Source organism: Cucumis melo, chromosome 11 (genome assembly GCF_025177605.1).
Source record: "Cucumis melo cultivar AY chromosome 11, USDA_Cmelo_AY_1.0, whole genome shotgun sequence".
Classification (NCBI taxonomy): Eukaryota; Viridiplantae; Streptophyta; class Magnoliopsida; order Cucurbitales; family Cucurbitaceae; genus Cucumis; species Cucumis melo.
The window spans coordinates 6,643,034-6,668,151 of NC_066867.1; the positions used below are offsets into that span (position 1 = coordinate 6,643,034).

A 25,118-nucleotide genomic window follows, 5' to 3' on the forward strand; every position below is an offset into this window, starting at 1 on the left:
CACCAGGTTTTGGAGACCCTTCGAGCCAACAAGTTGTATGCCAAGTTCTCCAAGTGTGAATTCTGGTTAAGGAAGGTGACGTTTCTTGGCCACGTGGTTTCCAGTGAGGGAGTTTCAGTAGATCCCGCAAAGATTGAAGCGGTGACCAACTGGACTCGACCGTCCACGGTTAGTGAAATTCGAAGTTTTCTGGGCTTGGCAGGTTACTACAGGAGGTTCGTGGAAGACTTCTCACGTATAGCCAGCCCGTTGACCCAGTTGACCAGAAAGGGAACCCCTTTTGTCTGGAGCCCAGCATGCGAGAGGAGCTTTCAGGAGCTCAAACAGAAGCTAGTGACTGCACCGGTCCTGACAGTGCCCGATGGTTCGGGAAACTTTGTAATCTATAGTGACGCCTCCAAGAAGGGACTGGGCTGTGTCCTGATGCAGCAAGGTAAGGTAGTTGCTTATGCCTCCCGCCAGTTGAAGATCCATGAGCAGAACTACCCTACCCATGACTTGGAGTTGGCAGCTGTAGTCTTTGCACTGAAGATATGGAGGCACTATCTGTACGGTGAGAAGATTCAGATTTACACCGACTATAAGAGCCTGAAGTACTTCTTCACTCAGAAGGAGTTGAACATGAGGCAGAGGAGGTGGCTCGAGTTGGTGAAAGACTACGACTGCGAGATCCTATACCACCCAGGCAAAGCAAATGTAGTGGCTGACGCGCTGAGTAGGAAAGTGGCACATTCCGCAGCGCTAATCACCAAGCAGACCCCCTTACTCAGAGATTTTGAGAGAGCCGAGATTGCAGTCTCAGTAGGTGAGGTTACCGCACAGTTGGCTCAGTTGACAGTTCAGCCAACCTTGAGGCAAAAGATCATTGCTGCTCAGCTGAATGATCCTTACTTTGCAGAGAAGCGTCGCGTGGTAGAGACAGAGCAAGGTGAAGACTTCTCCATATCCTCTGACGGTGGCCTTATGTTTGAGGGACGCCTGTGTGTGCCGGAAGACAGCGCAGTTAAGACGGAGCTTTTGACTGAGGCCCACAGTTCCCCGTTTACCATGCACCCTGGGAGTACGAAGATGTACCAGGACTTAAGGAGTGTCTATTGGTGGAGGGGCATGAAGAGGGATGTGGCAGACTTTGTCAGTAGATGCTTGGTGTGCCAGCAGGTGAAGGCACCTAGGCAGCATCCAGCAGGGTTGTTGCAACCCTTGAGTGTGCCAGGGTGGAAGTGGGAGAGTGTGTCGATGGATTTTATTACGGGACTGCCCAAGACCCTAAGGGGCTACACGGTGATCTGGGTTGTGGTCGACAGACTCACGAAGTCGGCCCATTTCGTGCCAGGGAAATCCACTTACACTGCCAGTAAGTGGGGGCAGCTATATATGACAGAGATTGTGAGACTACATGGAGTACCCGTATCCATCATTTCAGACAGAGACGCCCGTTTCACATCGAAGTTCTGGAAAGGACTTCAACTCGCATTAGGTACGAGGTTGGACTTCAGCACGGCATTCCACCCTCAGACTGATGGTCAGACAGAGAGATTGAACCAGATTTTGGAAGATATGCTGCGGGCCTGCGTGCTAGAGTTTTCAGGAAGTTGGGACTCCCACCTGCATCTGATGGAGTTTGCCTATAACAACAGCTACCAGGCTACTATCGGTATGGCACCGTTCGAGGCTCTGTATGGCAAGTGCTGTAGATCCCCTGTCTGCTGGGGCGAGGTTGGAGAGCAGAGGATGCTAGGCCCCGCGTTAGTGCAGACGACCAACGCAGCCATACAGAAGATCCGAGCTCGTATGCTGACAGCCCAGAGCAGACAGAAGAGTTACGCTGATGTACGACGTAAGGACCTCGAGTTTGAAGTGGGAGATATGGTCTTTCTGAAGGTTGCACCCATGAAGGGTGTTCTGAGGTTCGCGAAGAAGGGGAAGCTGAGTCCACGCTTCGTAGGGCCGTTCGAGATATTGGAGCGGATTGGCCCCGTGGCTTACCGCTTGGCGCTACCCCCATCTTTTGCTGCAGTGCACGACGTATTCCATATCTCCATGCTGAGGAAATATGTCGCAGACCCAACACATGTGGTGGACTTCGAACCACTGCAGATTAGCGAGAACTTGAGCTACGAGGAGCAGCCTGTCGAGGTCTTGGCAAGGGAGGTCAAGAAGCTTCGCAGTCGAGAAATTCCACTGGTCAAAATCCTTTGGCAGAACCATGGAGTGGAAGAGGCTACGTGGGAAAAAGAAGAGGACATGAGAGCCCAGCACCCCGAGCTGTTCGAGAATTAGAACTTTCGAGGACGAAAGTTTTTGTAGGAGGGAAGATTGTAACGCCCAACAATTTGGTTTTCCTTTGTTGTTTTGACCATTAATATTAATATTAAGTGTGGTTAATATTATTATTATTATTATTAAACTAAGGTTTTTTATATATTAATTTTTGAAGTTAGGGGGTGAAATAATCAATTAATGGCTTAACAAATAAATTAATTGCCTTGGAAAGGGTCAAAGGTGGTTTAATTGAGGAGAGAGAAAAGAGGGTTTAGGGATTTCTTTTATTATTTTAATTCTTTTAAAAAGAGGCATTGGGAAATGTGAGACTCATCATCTCCCCAAAGAAGAAAAAAAAAACCCTAGCCGCCGCCACTCTCCGCACGCCGCCGCACGCCACCGCACGCCACCGCACGCCACCGCCGCCAGCTGCAAAATAACCCTCGGAGCCGGCCGTAGTAGAGCCGAACCACCATCCCAGCCGCGCCGCGTCTGCAAGCCGAATCCGGAGCCGCTCCTCATCCGCGCAGCCGAGCGCCGTATCTGCAGCCAGCCACGCCGCGCCGCGTAGATCCGACGCAGCGCAGCCGGAACTCGCCGAGACAGCCGAAGCCAACCAGCCGCGCGCCTGCAAGTCGAAACCGAGCCGCCGCCGAGCTTCCAGTCGCGTCGGAAAAATCGAGCAAGCCGATCTGTGCAGCCGAAGCTCGCCGCGCCGCGTCGATCTGAGAAGTTCAGCCAGCCGCGCCGCTCCGATCGAGCCGAAGGGAGCCGCTTCGATCCGCGCACAGCCGTCTCCCGCAGCCGCCACTCGAAGCCGATCCGCCGCGCGTGCCTCCAGCCGACGAACGAACCCGGAGCCGCTCCACGCCCGCGCGCCCGAAGCCGAAACCGAAGCCGCGCCGCGTCCAGCCCTCTCCGCGTGTGAGCCGCGTCCGCGTGGGAAGCCGCGCCGCGCATTTCCGCGAAGCCGAGCCGCATCTCCTCCCTGTTGCAAGCCGAGCCGCACGCGTAGCCTCCTGTACCGAGCCGAGCCGCGCCTGCGCCAAGCCGAGCCGGTCCCTGTCTTCTTCCAGCCGAGCCGCCAAGACCAAATTGGCTCCATCCACCTAGATTTTGGTAATTTAATTAATTATTGTGGCATTTCCCAGTAAGACTCCATGCTTCGGACGTCAATTAAATTAAATTGGGACTAAAATTTAGTTATTTTCCTTAAGGGACGTCTTGGACCAAGTAATTGCTACAGCGCGTGAATTCTTCAGCAGGGGGGCTCGAGCACTGCAACCTCTCTAGGGTAAGTTATTTCAAATGAGTCTTGAACCGATAGTCGTTGGCGACCTAATTACGAATTTTGGCATATCAAACAGTTAGGACTTCGTCGCTTGGAAAGCGTACTGCCTCGCGGTTAGGACTCGACAAGTAGATCTCCAGGTAAGAGATTCTACTACTAGCTTCATGTTTAGAAGTATGAGACTAAGTATGCCCCGACTTTTCATGTTAAGGATTAGACAGTACGTTGCCTGAGATAAATGTTAGTATGATGCAAATGACGATATAGTTATACTATAGCCTGTTATGTGTGGCAAGAGCTGTCATGGCTACGACGAATGTCGGGACGGAAAGTGTAGAGATGATTTATGTGACATGTTATATGTGGATGCCATGTGTATGTATACTGCAATTAGGGTACCTGTTAGCTTAGTCTGTTAGAGTCGTACCTGCATGGGTGTCCTTCGGGATCACCACCTATTGAGGACTGTGTGGTCCGACGGGACACCAGTCTAGCATGGATATAGATATGACTCGAGTGACTCGACGGGGTCCTCGCATCCCGACTGTCCTAGGTGTCCCCCGGGGCACCGAAGACCAGAGTTACGTTCCTACGGGAGCGCATGATTGCACGTGTTCGGGAACGTGCCAGAGATTGGGTACCGGTTATCAGGACTCTAACAGGAAGTTAACAGGCACCTAGTGGGACTAGTAGTGGGTCCCTTACTGAGTATTTTTATACTCACTCTCTTCATTTTATGTTTTCAGGTAGAGGACGAGGCAAGGGCAAGAGCAAGCTGGCGAGCGACCCGAAGTGAGACCGTGAGGGGCCATAGGGACTACCGCTTCCGCTTATTTTTATTTCAAATTTTCGCATTTGAGTTTGAGTACTTTTCATTACTTACCATCTTTTATGTAGATAGGGCCCGAGTAGGACTTCAGAACGCTTTTACTTTTTTGCATGACTACCTTGTTTAAATTTTTATCAATGAAATTTCTTAAACCGTATGCGTTTTAATAATTTTTATGACTTAAACCACTTGTTCTATATTTAGTAATGACTTCGATTCAGTATAAGGAGTCGGGTCGTTACAACAATTAATATAATGTATTTGATACATTATAATGTAACGTTTTTATGAGAGAAGTTAATATTTGAATATGATTCAAATAATAATAATAAATATGAATAAGATTCATAAATAAACTATAGATTAAAATTAATATGGATTCGATTCATATTAGAACTATAGATTATATGAGAGATCTAAACCATTGGTTATATTATATATGATAAAATATAAAGTTTATGTTACTATATTATATGAGATATAATATAGATTAATTAAATTTATATTAATTTTATTTTTTTAATTAATATTTTTTTAAAAAATAAATAAATAGAATAACTCTCATATCAATAAATAAATAAATAGAATAACTCCCAATGTGGGAAAGAAGGAGGAAGTTATTTTCCCCTTCCATATCAATATCAGTGGTTAAAATTTGATATAAAAGATAAAGAGAGATTATTCTTAGAGCTCTTTCTTATCGATGCCAAGGATTCCAAAAAGAAACAGAATTCTCTATAAAAAAAAATTCGTCACCAAAATTACAAAAGCCTACAAGTCTCTGTGATTTTTTACCTGGAGAATAACAAGAAAGACTTTGTAGTGCTCATGAAAGTTTGGAAGAAGAGTTCTTTAAAGAAGAGTTCTTTAAAGGTTCTATAAAAGTTGGTTTCTTTACACCTTTTCCTACATAAGAAGCACGCTTTAAGTTTTTTTTTCTTTGAATTTATTGGTTTTACAAATTAATTTCACTTGCACAGTGTTCATACGCTTCTACTTTGGGAATTTCATTCCTTCATTAATAATAATAAAATTATTATTATTTTTCTTTTATCTTTTGCTTATTTATTTCCAAATAAAACAACTCATTCTCTCTCTTCATTTAAACCCCTCAAATCTACTTTTTAAACTCAAATCTCCCCCTCTCCAATCACTTTTAATCTTTCCAAAATAAATATCTTTACATAATTATATTATCTACATAATATAATTATTTTAACTTCAAATTTAATTAATTAAATAATCATATATAATTAATCAAATTTCTCCCAAATATAAATCTTTAAAACAAACAACCTTAATAAAAATTCCAACTTTAAACAATTAGATATTTTCCAAAATATCTAATAAATTTCAATTTCCACAAATCAAATATTTCAACAATTAAATCAATTAACACTCAAATTAATTCCAATGTACACTAATCAAAGATTAGACTAAAGATAATTAAAATAAATTACCTTGCTGTGGGGCGTTACAATGCATCTTTACAAGAACCACTGTTTAAAGAGATTTTAAATTGGCAAGTAGAAGGTTGGTTTATAATTTGAACACTATGTTTGGTATCTTCATGATAGTATAGATGAAGTATGGAGGGAGTGATGATTGCTTTTGACGCAAAGCATAATAGACATCTATTTAATAATATTTATAATAGTAATTTCAATTTTCAATTTGAGGAAGTACTAAATCATATTAGATTTAAGATACATTTAATATTCATGTTTGTTTCATAAAATTTTATTTTTTAAAATCCAAAATATTATTACCCAGAACTTTAAAATCCATATGACAGGTTTTTTTAATAACTTACAAAAGTGTAAGATTTGTATGTACGAACAACGTATATATAGCTTAATGTTAATTCATAAATTAATATTGATTACTTTTTACTATTAATTTTAATTAATTATTAAATATAAATATTTTATGTTTTCATAATTATCTAATTAAAATTATTATTGTTAAGTAACAATATTCTAATTAATTCGTAGTAATTTAATTTTTTTAGTAATTACTTTAATTAGGTTTAGTTTAGGAAAATTTTCTTAAATATAACAAACTACTAAAATATTTACGCTCGAATAACAAAACTCATAAAATTAGTCATTTTTTAAATATTTCAGGTTTGCTTTTCCGTCTTTCTTCTCCTTTTCTTTCTATCGTCTTTCTTCATTTCCTCTTTTTTTTTTTTCCGCTACGATTTATTTCCATTGTTTTCTTCTTTTCCTCTTGTTTTTAGAGTAACCAAATTTGATTTCTTTCTATTATCTTTCTTCTTTTTTTTTTTTTTTCACTGCAATTTTTTTCATCATCTTTCTTTTTTCCTCATCTTTTTTACGTCGTTTAGATTAGGGTAACCAAATATAAAAGATCATGTATAGAAAATCTTAAAAAAATCATTTGGATTGGAGTAGTCAAATCTAAATGATCGTGCAACAAAAAGAATTAAAAAATCGTTTAGCCAAATCTAAACGATCGTGTACCAAATAATCTTGAAAAAATAAACGATCGTGTAAACAAATCTAAACGATGGTGTACCAAAAGAATCTTAAAAAAATTCGTTTAGTCAAATCTAAAACCAAATTTTGAAAAAAAAAATCGTTTAGTTTTGAGTAGCCAAATCTAAACGATCCTGTAGCCAAATTTAAACTACCAAATCTAAACGATCGTGTAACCAAATCTAAACAATCGTGTAATCGAATTAAACGATCGAATTGAAAAAATAAATCGTTTAGATTTGGCCATCTAAATCTAAACGATCATGTAAAACAGTAGTCAAATATAAATGATTATGTATCAAATATACTACACGCGTTGTTGACGGACGGGACAATTTTTGGTATTTTCCATGGTGGATTTTTAGACTTTTTTCATTTTCAAAATTTTTCTATGTAGTGTAAATATTTTGCCGTTTTGTTATATTTTTAAAAAGACTTCTTTAGTTTATAGGTATTCTTTTATTTTTTTAATTTTATTAACCAAATTAACTAATAAACTTAAGAATAAATTAAATTTTGTTAAATTTAATTGATCACAAACATTTAGTTAAGTAATTATTTAATTAAATTTTTATAAATTATCAAATTGAACATAAATATTTAATTTTTGGATCTTAATTATCTTGTACATCCAAATATTTCAGACATTTAAAACTCACACATTCAAATATTCGATATCTAATATGTATATCCATAAAATAATATTTGTGTCAAACAACCCCTTCCATTTTTTCGTAGTTCAAAATGTAGCAATCAACTACTGCTATATATTTATTTTAAAAACTCACTGAAACAATTTAGTTCACAAATGAATTTATATTGGTGTAATTGAATTTTAATCAGGGGTTATTTAAAAATATAACAAACCAGCAAAATATTGGTTGGACCTTAAACCAAATGTTCAATAGTGGATCAGTGGAACTTAAGAAACAAAATGTAGTCTTGGGGGTAAAATGGTATTTTAACCCAACTGAGGTTACGAACAACCTATGAAGGATTAACTTACTGATTATGGTTATATCAAATGGACACAAATATATCTATAGTAAGTAGAGTGCAACTGCGAGACTTTAGTAGAATAACCTGTTAGTTAACAATTTGTTGGAGCCATGATCTATAGGTCCATTAGGTTCTGCTATCAGCTCATACATAATTAACTTAGAACAATATGTTGGAACAATCTGAATTGTTTGAATTAGGTAGAGAGAGAAAAATCGATAAATATATATGATATAGCTGTCAGTTATAGAGCTTTAAGTTTAAATGTGATTTAAATATTAAAAATATAAATATGGATTCATATTTGGAAGCTCGGCATTGATGGAAAAGGTCAAAGTTTTAAATAGTCAAAATGTTGACGTTTGACTTTGAAAAGTCAAACTTTGACCGGCTTTATATACAAATGTGATTTGGATTTTAGAAAAATGAATGCAAATTCATGCTCAGGAGGTCGAAATTAGTCAAGAAAGACAAAATAGTAAAAAGTCAAAAGGTTGACTTTTGACTTGGAAAAGTCCATTTTGACTTTGACTTTAATGGTCAAATGACCAATATGCCCTTAGACTAATTTAGTGGAAAAACCCAACATTTTGTAGGAGAATCCCACTAACACTTAGTAGGATAGGTGGTTACATGAGATGTAAACACCTAGCCCACTAAGTTCCACTAATTGTTAGTGGATTATTAGTGTTGAGATTTAATAAACTAATTAGATGCAATTTTGCATGTAATTAGTCCATAAATAGGGTATTTTTCATATTGAAGAGATTTTTTTTTTGTCAATTTTGTAATGTTGAATTAATTACATGCAAAATTGCAAAATAAACCATTTTTTCTCTTTCAAATCTCAACCTAAATCTCCTCCTCAATTTCCATCTCTTTCTCAAATTGCTTCACTTAATGGGTCCCACAACCTGGTTCTAAGTCCGGAGAATAGCAGGTAAACGCTAGTGGTGGACCTAGGTTCGTGATCATGAGAAGATTTGGAGCATCGGGAGCTTCGAAGGTAAGTGTTTTAGTGTAATTAGTGTAATTAGTGAGAAGATTTAGTGTAATTAGGGTAGTATTTAGCATGTTAATTAATAAAGTGTTTAGTTGCTTATAGAGTAATTTCCGATCCTTACTTCTGCTGCGTTCGTATGCTATCCATCATGTTTACCATTGTCAACATGATCATGTTGACAATGTTAAACGTTCGTTTTAATAATGGTAAAACAATCGTTTAGATCATGTCAAAGTGATATTTAAACAATCTTGATATTCTTGAATATGAGAAAGATAAAGTAGCTTCAAAGAATCTTGCCAAAAATGGTGAATATGAAATAAGAGATTTAAAAAGAAGAATAAATCGTATTAAAATATAAAAAAGAAAATTTAGAAGAGAAGCTGAAGGAATCTGGAAGACAAGATAAATAAATCGCAAAAAAAAAAAAATGACGAATCTTCTACAATATCAAGGACAAATATGAAATTTATGAAAATATTTTAGTGACTTCACACTCTCTTTGTTTTTGTTATAAGAGAAGTAAATATTTTTTGGTTTTATTACATTTATGAAAATTAACCTTTTAATTGTCAATTTATGATAAAAGAACAACCATTAAAAAGTTATAGAATTTTCTAAATCAAAAACTATTTTTAACGATTTTTGAAAATAGTACACATGTTTCATCTAATATGAAATATTATATCAATTATCCTTGAATTAAGCGATTTTGATAAAATAAATTATTACTCTAATATATTTATACCTTGTATTCAAATGATATTAGTTTAATTGCATTTTATTTATGATTTAGTTAGCAATCTTTTTCTAAAACAACAATCGTAAAAAATATAATATTTTTCTTTGTTCTTTTAGTATAATATAACATTTGAGTTTGTACTATGATTTTATTGACTAAAACTCAATGCCATAGCATAGTCTAGGATGATGATATCCATTTTCGAATTTTTTTTTAAATAATGTAGTTTATAAAAATATTATCAAAAATAGGGCCAATCGAAAAAAATTGTCAAAAATGGGGTAGTGAAGTCGTGTACCCGGTACACGACTTCAACGAAATCGTGGGTCGCGTACACGATTTGGGATGGCGTCGTGAACGGGGGCCACGACAATTGACTGGAGTCGTGTACGCGGTACACGACTTCTGACTGTAGTCGTATACCACGTACACGTTTTCCGTACACGTGGCAGTCAACAGTCAGGTTGACTGCCAGTTTGTCGTCTAGCGGGGAAATCGTGTACGTGGTACACGATTTCTGTACGTGCAGACTGACAAATGGCAGTCAACAGTAACGTTGACTGCCAATTTGTCTGGTAGTGCGGAAGTCGTGTACACACGACTTCCTTCACGTGAACTTCCACGTGTCGTTCATGCAGGAAGTCGTGTCCCACTTACACGACTTCTCCGCCTATAAACCCCCCCCCCCCCACCCGATTTCATTTCTTCATCTTTCATTCCATTCTCAACAAATTTCCCTCTCCTCTCTTCCTTTTTTTCACTATCTTCCGAAACTTTGCTCCATTTTCCTCTTCTCCTTTACTCCTCAACTATCTTCTCTACCTTTCTTCTCCATCCAACTCCATCAAAGTGTGAGGTAAGTTTTATTATGTTTTATATATTTATTTATTAGTTATATATTATTTTTAGATATTTATATATTTGTATTTATTAGTTATATATTGATTTTAGGTTGTTGTATATTTTTAGAATATTATTGGAATAATTATTATTAATTATGTATTGTTATTAGGTTGTTATATATATATTTTTCTTTATTAGTTGTATATTATTTTTAGGTTGTTATATATTTTAGGAATATTATTGAAATAGTTATGTATTGTTTTTAGTTTGTTATATATTAAATAGTTATTATTATGTTGTTTTTATGTTGTTATAATAATAATAATAGTAATATATTAATAATAATAATAATAATAACAACAATAATTAAAATGATAATAATAATAACAATAATAATAATAATAATAATTACAGTAGTTGTAGTAATAATAATAATATATACTAATAATAATAATACTTTTCAATAATAATAATAATAATATAAATAATAATAATAATAATAATAATAATAATAATAATAATGTATAATAATAATCATAATAATAATAATAATTATAATAATTATAATTATTATTATTACGGTAATAGTATTAATAATAATATTAATAATAAAAAAAAATAATAATAATAATAATATAATAATGATAATAATAATAATAATAATAATAATAATAATAATAATAATATTAATAATATTAATAATAATAATAATAATAATAATAATTACAGTAGTTGTAGTAATAATAATAACATATACTAATAAAAATAATACTTTTCAATAATAATAATAATATAAATAATAACAATAATAATAATAATGTATAATAATAATCATAATAATAATAATTATAATAATAATTATTATTATTATTACGGTAATAGTATTAATAATAATATTAAAAAATAATAATAATAATAATAATACTAATAATAATAATAATAATAATAATAATAATAAATAATAATAATAATATATAATAATAATAATAATAATGATAATAATAATAATAATAATAATAATGTATAATAATAATAATAATAATAATAATAATGTATAATAATAATAATAATAATAATTACAATACTAATAATAATTACAATAATAATAATAATAATAAATAATAATAATAATATATAATAATAATAATAATAATAATAATAGTAATAATAATTATTATGTTGTTTAATAATAATAATAATAAAATAATTACAATAATAATAATAATAGTAATAATAATAATAATAATAACAATTACAATAATAATAATAAGTATAATAATAATAATAATAATAATAATAACAATTACAATACTAATAATAATTACAATAATAATAATAATAAATAAATAAATAATAAGTATAAGTATAAGTATAAGTATAATAATAATAATAATAATAATAATAATAATAATAATAATAATAATAATAATAATAATAATAATAATAATAATTACAATACTAATTACAATACTAATAATAATAACAATAACAGTAATGGAAGGTCTGATGGAGTTATTCATATTGAACAGCTAATTAAATATGTCGTTGCGACCTGAAGATTTAGTTATTCTTGAACCTGGTAATCACGGAGATAGTGATATAGATGTAGAAATTGATGAACTATTTGGTAATGAAGAAAATATGGAAGAAGAGAGAATGAAAGGATCCCTTCTGAGATATTTACACAAATAGATTGGGATATTACGAATTCTGTTTGTGAACAAGGGTCTACGTTGGCAAATAGGGATGAATTTGTAGACACATCATGTTTAATTCAGAAGGGAATGTTATTTGACTGCAAGAAAGATCTTCAATTAGCCGTAAAAAAGTATTGTCACCCAACACTACGAAATTGTTGTAGTCGAATCGAACCAAAATATTTGGTCTGTTCGATGCAAACAATGGAGTAATGGTTGCAACTGGAGGTTATGTGGAAGTAGGCGTAAAAGCCACGGATTGTTTGAGATCAGTCGACTGGAAGGAGAGCACTCATGTCTGTACTCAAACCTAACACAAGATCACTCACAACTAGATTCTAATTTTATGAGTATTGAAATTCAAAACATAGTCAGAGCTGATCCTAGTGTTACTGTGTCTGTGCTCATGGAAATGATAAAACAACAGTATGGTTACACGGTTAAATACAGACGGGTGTGGCAAGCGAAGAGGAAAGCTTTGGTTGCTGTTTTTGGTGATTGGGACAAATCGTACAATGAGCTCCCGTACTGGTTGAGTGCCGTTGTACATTATAATCCAGGAACTCGAGTTGATTGGTTTTTTCTTCCATCTGATGTACCTGGGACAACCATATTTGGACGCGTTTTCTAGGCATTTGGTCCTGCAATAGAAGGGTTCAAATATTGTAGGCCATTAATTCAAATCGACGGAACCCATTTGTATGGAAAGTATAAAGGCAAAATGTTAACTGCCCTATCTATCGATGCAAATGGTCATATATTTCCTCTTGCATTTGCTATTGTGGAAGGGGAAAACGCGTCCAGTTGGTCATGGTTTCTTTATGCATTGCGCCAGTACGTTACTGATCGAGATGACATTTGCTTGATCTCCGACAGGCATAGGGGCATTCTTTCTGCCATTAATAATGAGGAGATAGGTTGGAGTGAACTACGAGTATTCCATCGATATTGTCTTCGTCATGTTGCTAGCAACTTCAATAATAAATACAAATCGAAGCAACTAAAAGATTTGGTGTTTAGGGCAGGTAATCAACACCAAAGGCGCTAATTTATAAGAAACATGAAAGAAATAAAACAACTGAACCCAGAGTGTCTTGAATTCTTTGAAGATATTGATCTACAAAAATGGACACAGTCTCACGATAATGGGTATCGATATGGGTGGATGACAAGCAACGCAGCTGAATGTATGAATGGGGTATTTAAAGGAGCTCGTATGTTACCCATGACATCTTTGGTTAGATTAATATTTTATCGCACAATTCTATATTTTGAACGCCGAAGAGCTGAGATAAGTGAAGCAGTTGACCGTGGCGAAGTTTATACAGAATATGCGGTGAAAAAGCTAAAAAGATGGGAAACACGGGCTTCTGCACATTCAGTGACATCCATTGATAGAGAAACCCAGACGTTTGAGGTTCACACGGGTATGAGTATGATTTCTCCATATAAAGGCCAGCACACACAGGTAGTGAGTTTGATGGAAGGGACCTGTTCGTGCAACAAGTGGCAATCTTTTAAGATACCATGCTCCCATGTAATTGCAGTTTGTAATTACATGCACTTGACGTATGCAGCATACATTGATGAATGCTACTTGTTGTCGAACTTCAAACAATGTTATGCCGGTCGATTCCATCCAATCCAACACCCAGATTATTGGCCTGAGTTGTCATTCACCAAAGTTCGCCCAAATGCAGACTTACTTAAAGGACCCGGTCGACCGAGAACAACAAGGATCCATAATGAAATGGATTGGAAAGAGTCTGGTCAATCACTCAGATGCACTATCTGTAAAGTCGAAGAACACAACAGACGTACCTGTCCTCAACGTGCATCTTCTTCTTCAAGACACTAATTTTAGGATGTATTATAGGATTTTATGATGTAATTGTTTGATGATGCAATTGTTTGATGTAAATGCTTCTATGTAATTTCAGAAAGCTTTAATGAACTACTTCTGTATTTTTATATATACATTTGGGTATACTTTCATAATAAATGTAAATTAGGGTTTAATGTATACTTTTGTTTTACTGCAATTACATAATGGTCTTGCTTTTCTTCTTCGTGTAATTAATGACATTATTTTTTATATTATTTGCAGAATGGATCCTGGTCCAGTTGATGATAGCCATCTATATCTACAGGCGACCCATAGATCACAGAGCATATGGGATACCTCCTCCACCGTCGTGTTGAGTTGTCGGAGGATAGAGGCAACGTCTCAGCACACCATCCCCTTCGACCAGCGTATTGCACCCTACTTAGAGGCTGCTGGATTCCTCGGGGTTTCCCAGGTTGGGTTCATGCAGTTAGATTGGCATTTAATTACTGCATTGGTCAAGCGTTGGAGACCAGAGATCCACACATTTCATATGCCATGTGGGGAGTGCACGATCACCCTGCAGGATGTTGTAGTACAGTTGGGGTTGCCAGTGGATGGGGAGCCTCTAACAGGATCATTAAGGTATAATTGGATGCTTATCTGCAATGATTACTTGGGAGTCGTACCGCCTGACATGAAAGGTCAGCGACTGAGTCTTCCGTGGTTGGTAGAACAGTTCGAAGAATTGCCACCAGATGCTGATATTGTGAGCGTTCAGAGATATGCTCGTGCCTACATCATGCAGTTGATTGGGGGCTTTCTTTTCGCTGATAAGTCAAACACCCTGGTCCACTGTATGTTTCTTCAATTCTTATTTGATTTTGACCAGGCTGGTACGTATGCGTGGGGTGCTGCGACTCTCGCATGGTTATATAGGGAACTCTGTCGAGCGAGTAATGCACAGTCCTTAGAGATCGCTGGCCCATTGATGTTGCTACAAGTATGGGCATACGACAAATTCTCCATTATAGCTCCACAGAGAACGTTGCAGCATTCAGATGGTCGACCTTTGAGTTTCAGGTACTATTTAATATATATGTTGTTTTTTTAATAGAATTTGCACTATCTATAATTTATTAATTGTTTATTTCACAAATTAGATGGAGCGGTGTTCAAGCTGCATCTGAACAGTCAGGGAATATGTTGCTCATATATCGATGGACATTTGATCGGCTTAGTCGGTCTCAGGTTAAATATTAACCAAATGTTCTATAATTTTATTTTTTTGTTGACTACTGACGTTTGTTTTTTGAATAGATTAATTGGACACCATACACGCCCGACATTATGGCATCGCTTCCTGTTAGATGTCAGAGTGGTCAAGCGGTTTGGACTTACGTGGGTCCATTGATTTGTTTCCATCTGGTCGAGAAACATCAACCAGATCGCGTATTGCGACAATTTAATATGTTGCAAACGCCACCAGCGATTAGCTACACAGATCAGAGGTTGCATCAAATAGATTTAAGGGGTAAACATGATCAAGATTGGCGTCGGATTCATGCGGAACATATCGGAGTGTGGAATTCGCGATATGATTTTCGGGTTGAAGCACCCACTACAAGCGAACCGACGATATCAGAGAACTATTTTGTTTGGTATAGGTCGATTACCAGACGCTTTATCACCCAAGAGGGCGCTTTCTATCATTGCATGGTAAGGATTTAATATGCTTTGTTTTATACATTTAATCAAAATAAAACAATAATTTGGTTTGTATTACTTGCAATCTTTCAGTATGATTTTGTTGACGAAGTACAAACTTTCTCTGTGGAACACGATATAGAAGCTTTAGGGCAAATATGTGATAGAACCACAGAGCGCGTAGATCACATTATTCAACAGACTCGACGACTTACTGTTGCTGACACAGATCGTAGACGCATGCGACGTAGACGACGACGGCAAGGCGATGATGTCGTAGAGGGTGATGAGGATAATTAAAAGTTTGTAAATTAATTTTGAATTCTTGTTAATTTCAATTAAAAATGTATAAGACATTGTTAATTAATTTTTTAAATGTCTAACCTTTTTAAAAGTATGATAGTTTTTTACTAAGAAATTTGACTATAAACTCTTGAAAACTTACACATTTAGTACACAAACAATTTATCTCGATTCAATTGAAATTTAGAACATATCGTTTACACCGAAATTATATTAAAATCTTCATAAAGGAAACTAACACAAGTATTTGCTAAACATAATTTGAGTTGTCATCCAATAATAATTCTAATTCTAATTCTAATTCTAATTCTAATAATAATAATAATATTGATAAAAATAATAATAACATAATAATACTAATAATAATAATAATAACAATAATAATAATAATAACAATAATAATAATAATAATAATAATAATAATAATAATATATACTAATAATGATAATAATAATAATAATAACAACACTAAACATAATAATAGTAATAATAATAATAATAATACTAATAATAATAATAATAATAATAACAACATAATATTAAATTAAAACAAAGAAGTCGTGTACCAAACAAAGAAGTCGTGTACCTGGTACACGACTTCTTGCCACGTTGGACGGTCAACAAGTCCAAGCTGATGTGGAAGTCCAACCCTGTACACGACTTCCATGCAAGTCGTGTATGAGGTACACGAATTCATAGTAAATCGTGTACCTCATACACGATTTCCTTCCAAATTTCCAGATTCACTCTATTTTTGACAATATTTTGCCCCATCACCCTATTTTTGCAATTTCTTTTCACCTCACCCTATTTTTGTCAATAATTTAAAAAAAAAAACCATATTTCTTAAAATAACCCTCCATTTTCAACTTTAAATTTTCATTTATTTTATCATTAAAGTTATACATGTTGTTCCGTGATATTTTAGTTATGTCCGAATATTATATATATATATATATATATATATATATATATATATATATATATATATATATATAATGAAGAAATGGAAGGAGTCAGTTTCGTTATTTTGCCATATGTATTACTACGAACCTAAACAACCGCCAAGCCACAACACAACTCTCAAGGCGTTCTTCCTTCTTATTTTCTCCTTTCTCTCTCTTAGAATTTGAATTGGCAAATCTCTCAGGTGAATCAAACAGAAGAATCATGGCGGTACGTGTTCAACTTTTTTTTCTTTTTCTGTTCATTACCCTCTCAATCTGTTTAATTTCTTGCGATTTTATTGATCTGATGCGTTGGTTCTACTTGTTATCAATATCAATTATGATTTAAGAATCAATCGCTATTTTCACTTTTTTCCCGTAATTTCTTATGAGCTGATGCGTGAATTCGTATTGAGGAGATGGAGATTGCGTTTTTTCGGTGTCTTAATGGCACAAGACTGGAAAGTAAAGTTTCGAACGATAAAGGAGGAAGTTATGATGCGCCGAAACGAGAACTGTTGAAATTCGGCTTTGATTTAGGTTAAATTTTTTTGTTGAATTGTAAAGTTTTTTTTTTTTTTTTTTTTTTTTTGTTGTTGTTTATGGTGGTTACAGACGAGGACGGTGAGAGTTACCAATGTCTCCTTGAGCGCGACAGAGAAAGATTTGAGAGACTTTTTTTCCTTTTCCGGTGAAATTGAATTTGTCGAAATGAGAAAGTAAGTATGATTTTGGCTGTTTTTTTTTATGTCGATGAGTGATTTTTTTTTTGGGCATTTTCATTTACTTTATATGTTGTTTTCTTATAGTGACAATGAGCGATCTCAACTTGCATTTGTTACCTTTAAGGATCCAAAAGGGGCAGAGACGTCGATTCTACTCTCGGTTGATACAATTCTCTATCTTTTCTTCCTCTATTTTGATTATCCTTCTTGATCTCCAGATCTTCTGAATGATTTTATTTGATTATTTGCCATTTTAATGTGCTTATTTATTTAAACTTTCATTAGAAATTGATTCCTGAAAAGTAAGTAATTTATTCTGTTATGAAAAGTGGCTATACGGGGATGTTACGTTTTGAAAATTAAATAGAACACAGTTTTATTCTTACGAGGAAGATGAGTTTTAACAAGTTTTTCATACATTTATTTCTTTAAGATTTAGATGGAGAAGCTGTTCAATATAGTTGTCATGCATTTTTATGTATAACTCTTGATTCATAGTTATTATCATTTTAGTTTCATTCTCAAACGTCTGAACAATGGAAAAATTATTTTTCTATCCCTCATGTTAAACAACTTCTTTGCTACCACCACATGTGAAAGAGGCATCTTCCTTTCATATCAATTTTCCTTTTTCTACTAATATTTACATCTGTCTCTTCTTCAAAACGGAGAGCTAAGAAATTTATGTTATCTGCTTCTTCTTGTTTCATCTGTTATCTTGCCTTTGCCTAATTAAACGGTCTTGCATCTCTAAGGGAGCTACAATTGTCGATCAGCCAGTAAGCATTTCTTCGGCTCCAGATTACAACCTTCCTGCAGTTGATGCCAGTGCCCCTGTAGCTGTACCCGTGTCTACTCCTGTATTTTCTTCAATCTTACCATCAACAATATATTTTCAATCTTGTTAGTAATGCGATTCCTAACATGAATGAATAAACATGTTTCACCAGGCTATAGACAACACAACCTCTACTACTACTACTGCTGGATCTGCAATCCAAAAGACAGAGGATGTTGTCAGCAGCATGCTAGCCAAAGGCTTCACTTTGGGCAAAGATGCCCTTAATAAGGCGAAGTCTTTCGACGAAAGGCACCAATTGACTTCGACAGCCTCATCCAAAGTTGCTTCTCTGGACCAAAAAATCGGCCTTAGTGAGAAAATTAGTGTTGGCACAACCGTGGTGAATGAGAAAGTGAGGGAAATGGATGAGAAGTTTCAAGTGTCTGAGAAGACTAAGGCAGCCGTGAGTAATGCTGGATCAGCTTTAATGGCTAACCGCTACGTCTTAACCGGGGCTTCCTGGGTTAGCCAGACATTTCAACGAGTCGCAAAAGCTGCTGTAGATGTTAGCCAGAAAACGAAGGAGAAGGTTTTAGCTGAGGAGGATCAAGGGAAACATGTGGGAAATTCTTCTTAAACTCATTCCAAGAATTGCTGCGCTCCAATATATCAAAATCCATATATATTTGGCCAAAACAATGTGAGGACCAATTCTCTTAGCTTCCTATTTTTTATCTCAGTTTGATGTAATTTTAATGCTTTATTTTAGTTTTAGTATTAGGATTATACATACATATACGCTAAATTACATGCTTATGTTGTAATTCAATTGTAAGAAAAGCATATCTATATTCATATATATATATATATATATATATATATGCTTTGTGATACCGGCTTTCTTTGTTTAGATACTTGGCTTCTACTTGTGCATTTTGGTGTGTTGATATATTTTTCTACAACCATTTCTATTTGTGAGGTGTAATCAATTTGTTTAGATCTTTGTAATTGAACTATCGAATCAGTATTGTTTTTCTTAAAAAAAATTAGTTGTCTTTTCTAATTATTATTCATTGCAACTTTATGTCCCTCATTAGATTTCTTTTGTGATGGACTCGAACCACTCTCAAGGAGTTTGTCAAAAATTCCACGTATGAGTGGATTTTTTTCATCTAGTTCATGGTTTTTCTCCGATTCCTGTATTGTTTTTGTTTTTGTTAATAACTTGACGATTAAAGATAAAAAAAATTAAAAAAATAAATAATCGACAGTAGATTGTTTGGTTCACAAAAATATGTTAGTTGCATCGCATCCATGGGAAGACGGGGAGAATAAGTTATTATTATAGAGAAAATATAGATACATAAGTACAGTTTATATAGCATACTCATCTAAACTTTAGAGCAAAAATCATAAATAATAAAGAACTTATAGAGAATAATGCAACTTTTATGTTTGAAGAGTGTGTTGCCTCAGACCTCAAATATCTAAGTGATCAACGAGGTTGCATGCTTGACCATTTGAAGCGTCATATAATGGTTGTCATATAATGGATTCAAAGCATTTCAATATATTTTTTTGTTTTGAATTTTCAATTATTATTATTAATATTTTGCTTGTTTATGTTGTGAAATTAGGGGCTTTTCCCAACATTTTAAGCCAATTAACACACTTATTGAAACCTTCCGTTTGCCTTGATTATTAGAGGCTATTTAAATTTAAAGTATTAACATATATAACAGTGTGCGGAAGAATTTGTAAATATAACAGAATTTAGATTCACTTTCAAAATCATGATATATAGGTTATACTACTAATAGAAGCTTATTGGTAATATAGATTCTATCATAATAGGAGTCTATTAGAGTTTATCACTAACAAATTTTGCTATATCTGCAATTTATTCAAAATGTGTTATACGATTAATTATTAGCTCTAAAAGTGCTTCTCATTATCGTGTAAGTTCAATACTTAGAGAGATGAAAGTAATAATCCATGCCTTGAGGTTAGCTCTTAGTTGCTCAATAGTATAACGTGAGATGTCGAAAAGAACAAGCTTTTTTTAATGAAAAGTGGATGGTAGCAGAGGATGAAGAACAACAACATTCAAACTATCTCAACTATTACACCCCCTTCCAGATCACTTACTCTCGATCTGAAAGACGACATGAAGTTAACCGATATCGTTCGCCCTATAAACGGCACCAGTTGACCTTTAACCCTTGACCTTTAAATAAAATGCAAGCAGAAGCCAATTACACAACTAATAAACAAAATTGCGATGCAGCCCACTTATTTAACAAATTTTGACATAAGTTTTATACAAACATTTCAAAACCCATATATACATGGAGACAGACTCCAACTCCAACCGATTCCAACTTAAGTCTGACGTAAATAAAAGACCAAACATAGATAGCTTCAAACAAAAAGACACCTAAAAGATAAAATCCTTCCGCAGACAGATGGTGGCGAATCAGGCTTCCAGAACACAACCTCTACCTGAAAAGTGAAAAACATTTTGGAAAGTACGAGTTAAATTAGTCCAATGAGTGACAGGTTTTTAAACAAAACTTCATAAACATTTAAACAATAATCATAAGCGATAACATGAATACTTTAACTTGGAAAACATTTAGAAAAACAATAAATCAAATCCTTACTTTTCTTAGTAACAATAACTCAAGAATATACTCATGGGATGTGGTAAAGCGAACACAATACTAACTCCTAAGAGACGGGCATCCCCAATCTCTATTCCTGAGAGGTAGGCGTCCCTAACTTTGACCTTGAAGATAAGTGTCCTTACCTCAAATTCCTCAACACCCCTTAACCTACCCCGAAGGGCTATTTGGGATATCTTGAATTAGATAAGACATGAATAAAATCATATGTTTTGAAAATAGTGTTTCAAACCTTTAACGAATCCTTTTGCATAAAGCAAACCTTAAACATAATCATGTCTTAATAAACTCATTTCCTTACTAGCCTTAAACATTTTTCAACAATCACGTTTTATCAAATATTTTAAGTAAAAATGCTTTAGAGATTATTCGTAAATTAGATAGCTTAAACATTTAGCTCAAATCATTATGTAAATAACATCTTTATAAAACATGATTCAGACCATTTAATAAACTTATTTTTCACTCATAGATACAGGCTTAATTCCTTGGTCTATACATTTTCTCAATCTCTTCTTGACCTAAAAAATGGTAAATAAGTTCATTTAATTCCCTTTGACCATGGAAATATCAAAACTTAACTTAAAATTCCAAAATCCACTAAAATGCCCCAAAACACCCATCCGGCATAGGTTGGCATGCAGACATGGGCGGTATGAAGGTTGACATGCCCACAGGGCTTGCCCAGCCTTGCCGCGTGCTAACCTCAAGCACAACGTATGTTGTACGTCCCACTTGGCTGGTTGCCTGACGCCTCACGTGCGTCATTTGCACGTAGGGTTGCAGTGTGCACCTTGCATTGTTTGCCTTCGCCCGTAGGTCGTGCTATACACCCTTTGGTTGTACGCCCAACACAGACCATAATTCACGCTACTAACCTCTTTTGATCCAACAATCACGCCCACCTTGCCTTCACATGCTTGTCACTCGACCAACCTCTAGCACCACCTAGAAGCTGTTTTTCGTCCAGAAACTTAACTCATTTTTGAAAACTCATAACTTAAAGTTCATAACTCTTTTGGAAAAACTTTCTTCTACAAATGTACTTGGAATTATCTTAAATTTCTCACCTAAAAATTTCAGCTCCAAATTTTAAGAGATGTGTTTTGTGGCTTATGAAAAGTGCACCGTGCTCAGTTTATTCTTTCTTCCGCGCAAACCTAACCTTCCTTGCCTCAAATCTGACTGATAGCCCTAATTTAAAAACTAGGCTCAATTCTCGAAGTTTTAAAACTGGTTTGAGGCAAAACGCACTGGTAGATTGTGAGAAATGCTCTTGTGAAGTTACTTATTTACAGAGAGTTCTGCATGAAAATTTCTTGACACCTCCTACTTGCCAAAATTTAAGTTAAGTGTGTAGTGGCTACCTAGAAAACACCTAATCAACTTACTTAGATCGTCCAACTCCTCACAACTTATAACTCAAGCAAAACGCCTAAAAATCCAAAACACCAAACTAACCTCCTTACATGGCCGCAAGCCCTTTCTTCGCATGCAAGGCTCCTCGCCCAACATCAGCTTGCCTAGCCATCTCGCCTAGACTTTCTCAGCTTCACTAACCTTTCCATGACAAGGTCTTTCTTGTCTAAAAGCACCATGGCCCACCTAAGACACTTCTATTGAGGTTTTCCTCACCCTAGCCACACACACACTCACATCTTGGCAGTCTACCCATGTCATCTCACCTAACACATCCTAAGAGGTTCTTAACTCTCTTTTGGTTGCCTACCATGCTCTTCTCGCCTTCACATGGAGTTTGCCAAAATTTTACTCTCGTCAACCTAACATTAAAAACATCTTAACCACCTTAGCTTGTCTTTTCTCATTTTCAATAATAATGACACACCTTCAATGACACTTCTTGAGTCTCTTCTCAATCCTAACTCCAATCACAACCTAACCTTCCAAGCTTTTAAAAGACTCAAGTTTCCTAGTTCGAGGTTTACATCTTTAGAAAAGCATAAAAAAGTCCCAATGACATTAACATTATTGCGTAATATAAGCAACCTCAATTTTGTCATCGCTTTAGCATCCAACCACACCACTTTTTTTGCTTTGGGAATTTCTACAATGATCCCTTCAACTTGTTTTGTTCCCTGAAAACACATACGAACCCACTCAAGAATGAGGGTGTTGGATATAAGGAAGAGGATGTTGGACATGAGGAGGAGGAGAAGGGTCATGCAGGCCTTCCTCGTAACCTTCAAACATCGGAATTTCTAAACTCCGATCAAGGTAAGCACGCTCATCGTCCATAGGTTCAATGTCATATATCCGAACCTAAAATTTGAACATCAATAGGTGCTAATTAAGAGCAAAACCTTAGAATACTATAGCGAATGTGGAGGAAGAAAATGAATCGTAACCATTTGCAACCCGAAAACCTGGGACTTAACCACCTTCAACTCAGATGAGTGTGTCAACTCCATCGCATGATGCGTGGTATCGTAGATGATAACTCCCTATGGGCAACCCACCCACTGATGGACGATACTGTCTCGTAGGCTCAGGCTTACAAATACAATGATATTATTAACATAATCATAAAACTAATGAAATTAATAAGACTATATGACTATATGACTCTTAGCAAACAATCACAAACCTGAAAGGCGAAGGGAAATTCGTAAAGGCTACATGATTCTGGGGAATTGTTATTTGCAGGTTTCTTCTTGTGCAAGGCCACTTTCCATGAAGTGCCCCTTTCAAACTAGAGAAGGTCTTGGTCAATACCAACTCACTCCATGCGTAGCTGATGAAGTCCTTCAAGTCATTAATCATGCCCAACATTGTCCAATCTATGTGTTGCCTCCTCTTCCGACTCATCATCGCAAGCTTGATGAAGTAGAATACCAACATCTTTCCCCCATCCTTGTCGTTTTCAAACTGAAGGGTTGGGTAATCCTTTTTGAACTCAGACTCGTTCATGTAAGGCCCTGATCACATACCCCAATGCGATGAAGGCTTTACGATGAGGATAATGCACGAAGAGACTTCTATTGGTAAAATGCGACTTGGGGAAGGACTATGCGACGATAAACCTCTCAACGAAAAGAGTTACGTGGCGAACAGACAGACAAGCTGAGCTACTTTACCTAGAAACACTGGTGTGACCTAGATGTCAGTAGGTTAATGGTTGATTTGATCCAGTCGTGTCTGATCCAAGTTTAGGATAAGGATTGACGAAGGCACATGGCATTTTGAGATTGGGTCACTTCTCGTCATTGGTTAGAGGAATCATTTTGGCATGAAAAAACTCACCGGTAAAATCTATAAATTGAGGAATTTGGATCATTTGAGGTTGTCTTTAACCCTGATTTCGTTAAGAAAGAACTGGAGGGGTACCTAAGGAATCTAGACATAGAACGATCTCATTTTCAACAAGCATTCTTGGAATTGTAAGGGAGACTTCAATCTCGAAAGCTAGTCGCTTGTGACTGTGAGTGGTTCTCCTTACTAAATGTTTTTAAGCGAAAAATAGTTTTAAAATGTGTTTAAAATCCTTGATATATTCTTTTAAAACCATAAACCACATGATTTTCATTATGTTCTTTCATCTTCAAAACATAAGTGATTTATAAATGGAAAAGAAGTATTTTATGAATGACCTTCTGGTTAAAGAAATACTATGTAAGCATCCTCTTTGAATCGGATGTTGCATTACGACTAAATGCATTGAGGTTAATGTTGACGTCATGTCTTGAAATGATGATTGCTAAATAATACACAAGGCTGTTAAGTTAAGATTAAAAGATGATCTCGTACCCCAAGTAAATATGATACCTTATTCTTGTTGTGTGCATTACCAGAAAAAGAGCCTACGACGACAGTTAAACGCTGTCATAGTTAAATTTCGTGAAAGTTATTTGCAGTCATTGTTCCAGCAGTCATGAAAAATATATTATGACAGTTTGAAAAAACGGTTACTATAGGTGTTTTTCATGACAGAAAACAAATGTCACAGATCTCTTATTGATGA

The 25,118-nt window shown here is 35.3% G+C and overlaps 1 protein-coding gene across 2 annotated transcripts; it reads left to right on the forward strand.

Moving 5' to 3' along the window:
- The first annotated feature begins 16,887 nt into the window (after positions 1-16,887).
- LOC103498392 (binding partner of ACD11 1-like) lies at positions 16,888-19,346 on the forward strand. Of its 2 annotated transcripts, none has more exons than XM_008460977.3 (5): positions 16,888-17,178; positions 17,565-17,668; positions 17,759-17,834; positions 18,430-18,534; positions 18,625-19,346. In XM_008460977.3, exons 1-5 carry the CDS (start codon positions 17,173-17,175, stop codon positions 19,090-19,092), a joined length of 759 nt encoding a protein of 252 aa, XP_008459199.3. In that variant the 5' UTR covers positions 16,888-17,172; the 3' UTR covers positions 19,093-19,346. The 2 variants fall into 2 exon arrangements, with proteins under 2 accessions (XP_008459199.3, XP_016902374.2); XM_017046885.2 differs by lacking the exon at positions 16,888-17,178 and adding an exon at positions 17,212-17,489.
- Positions 19,347-25,118: the final 5,772 nt, after the last annotated feature.

What these genes read in the sequence shown, in the direction of transcription:
- LOC103498392 (XM_008460977.3), top strand. An exon ending in AGACGTCGATTCTACTCTCG is followed by an intron (nt 17,835 to 18,429) that starts GTTGATACAATT and finishes TGCATCTCTAAG; the next exon opens with GGAGCTACAATTGTCGATCA. An exon ending in CTGTACCCGTGTCTACTCCT is followed by an intron (nt 18,535 to 18,624) that starts GTATTTTCTTCA and finishes ATGTTTCACCAG; the next exon opens with GCTATAGACAACACAACCTC.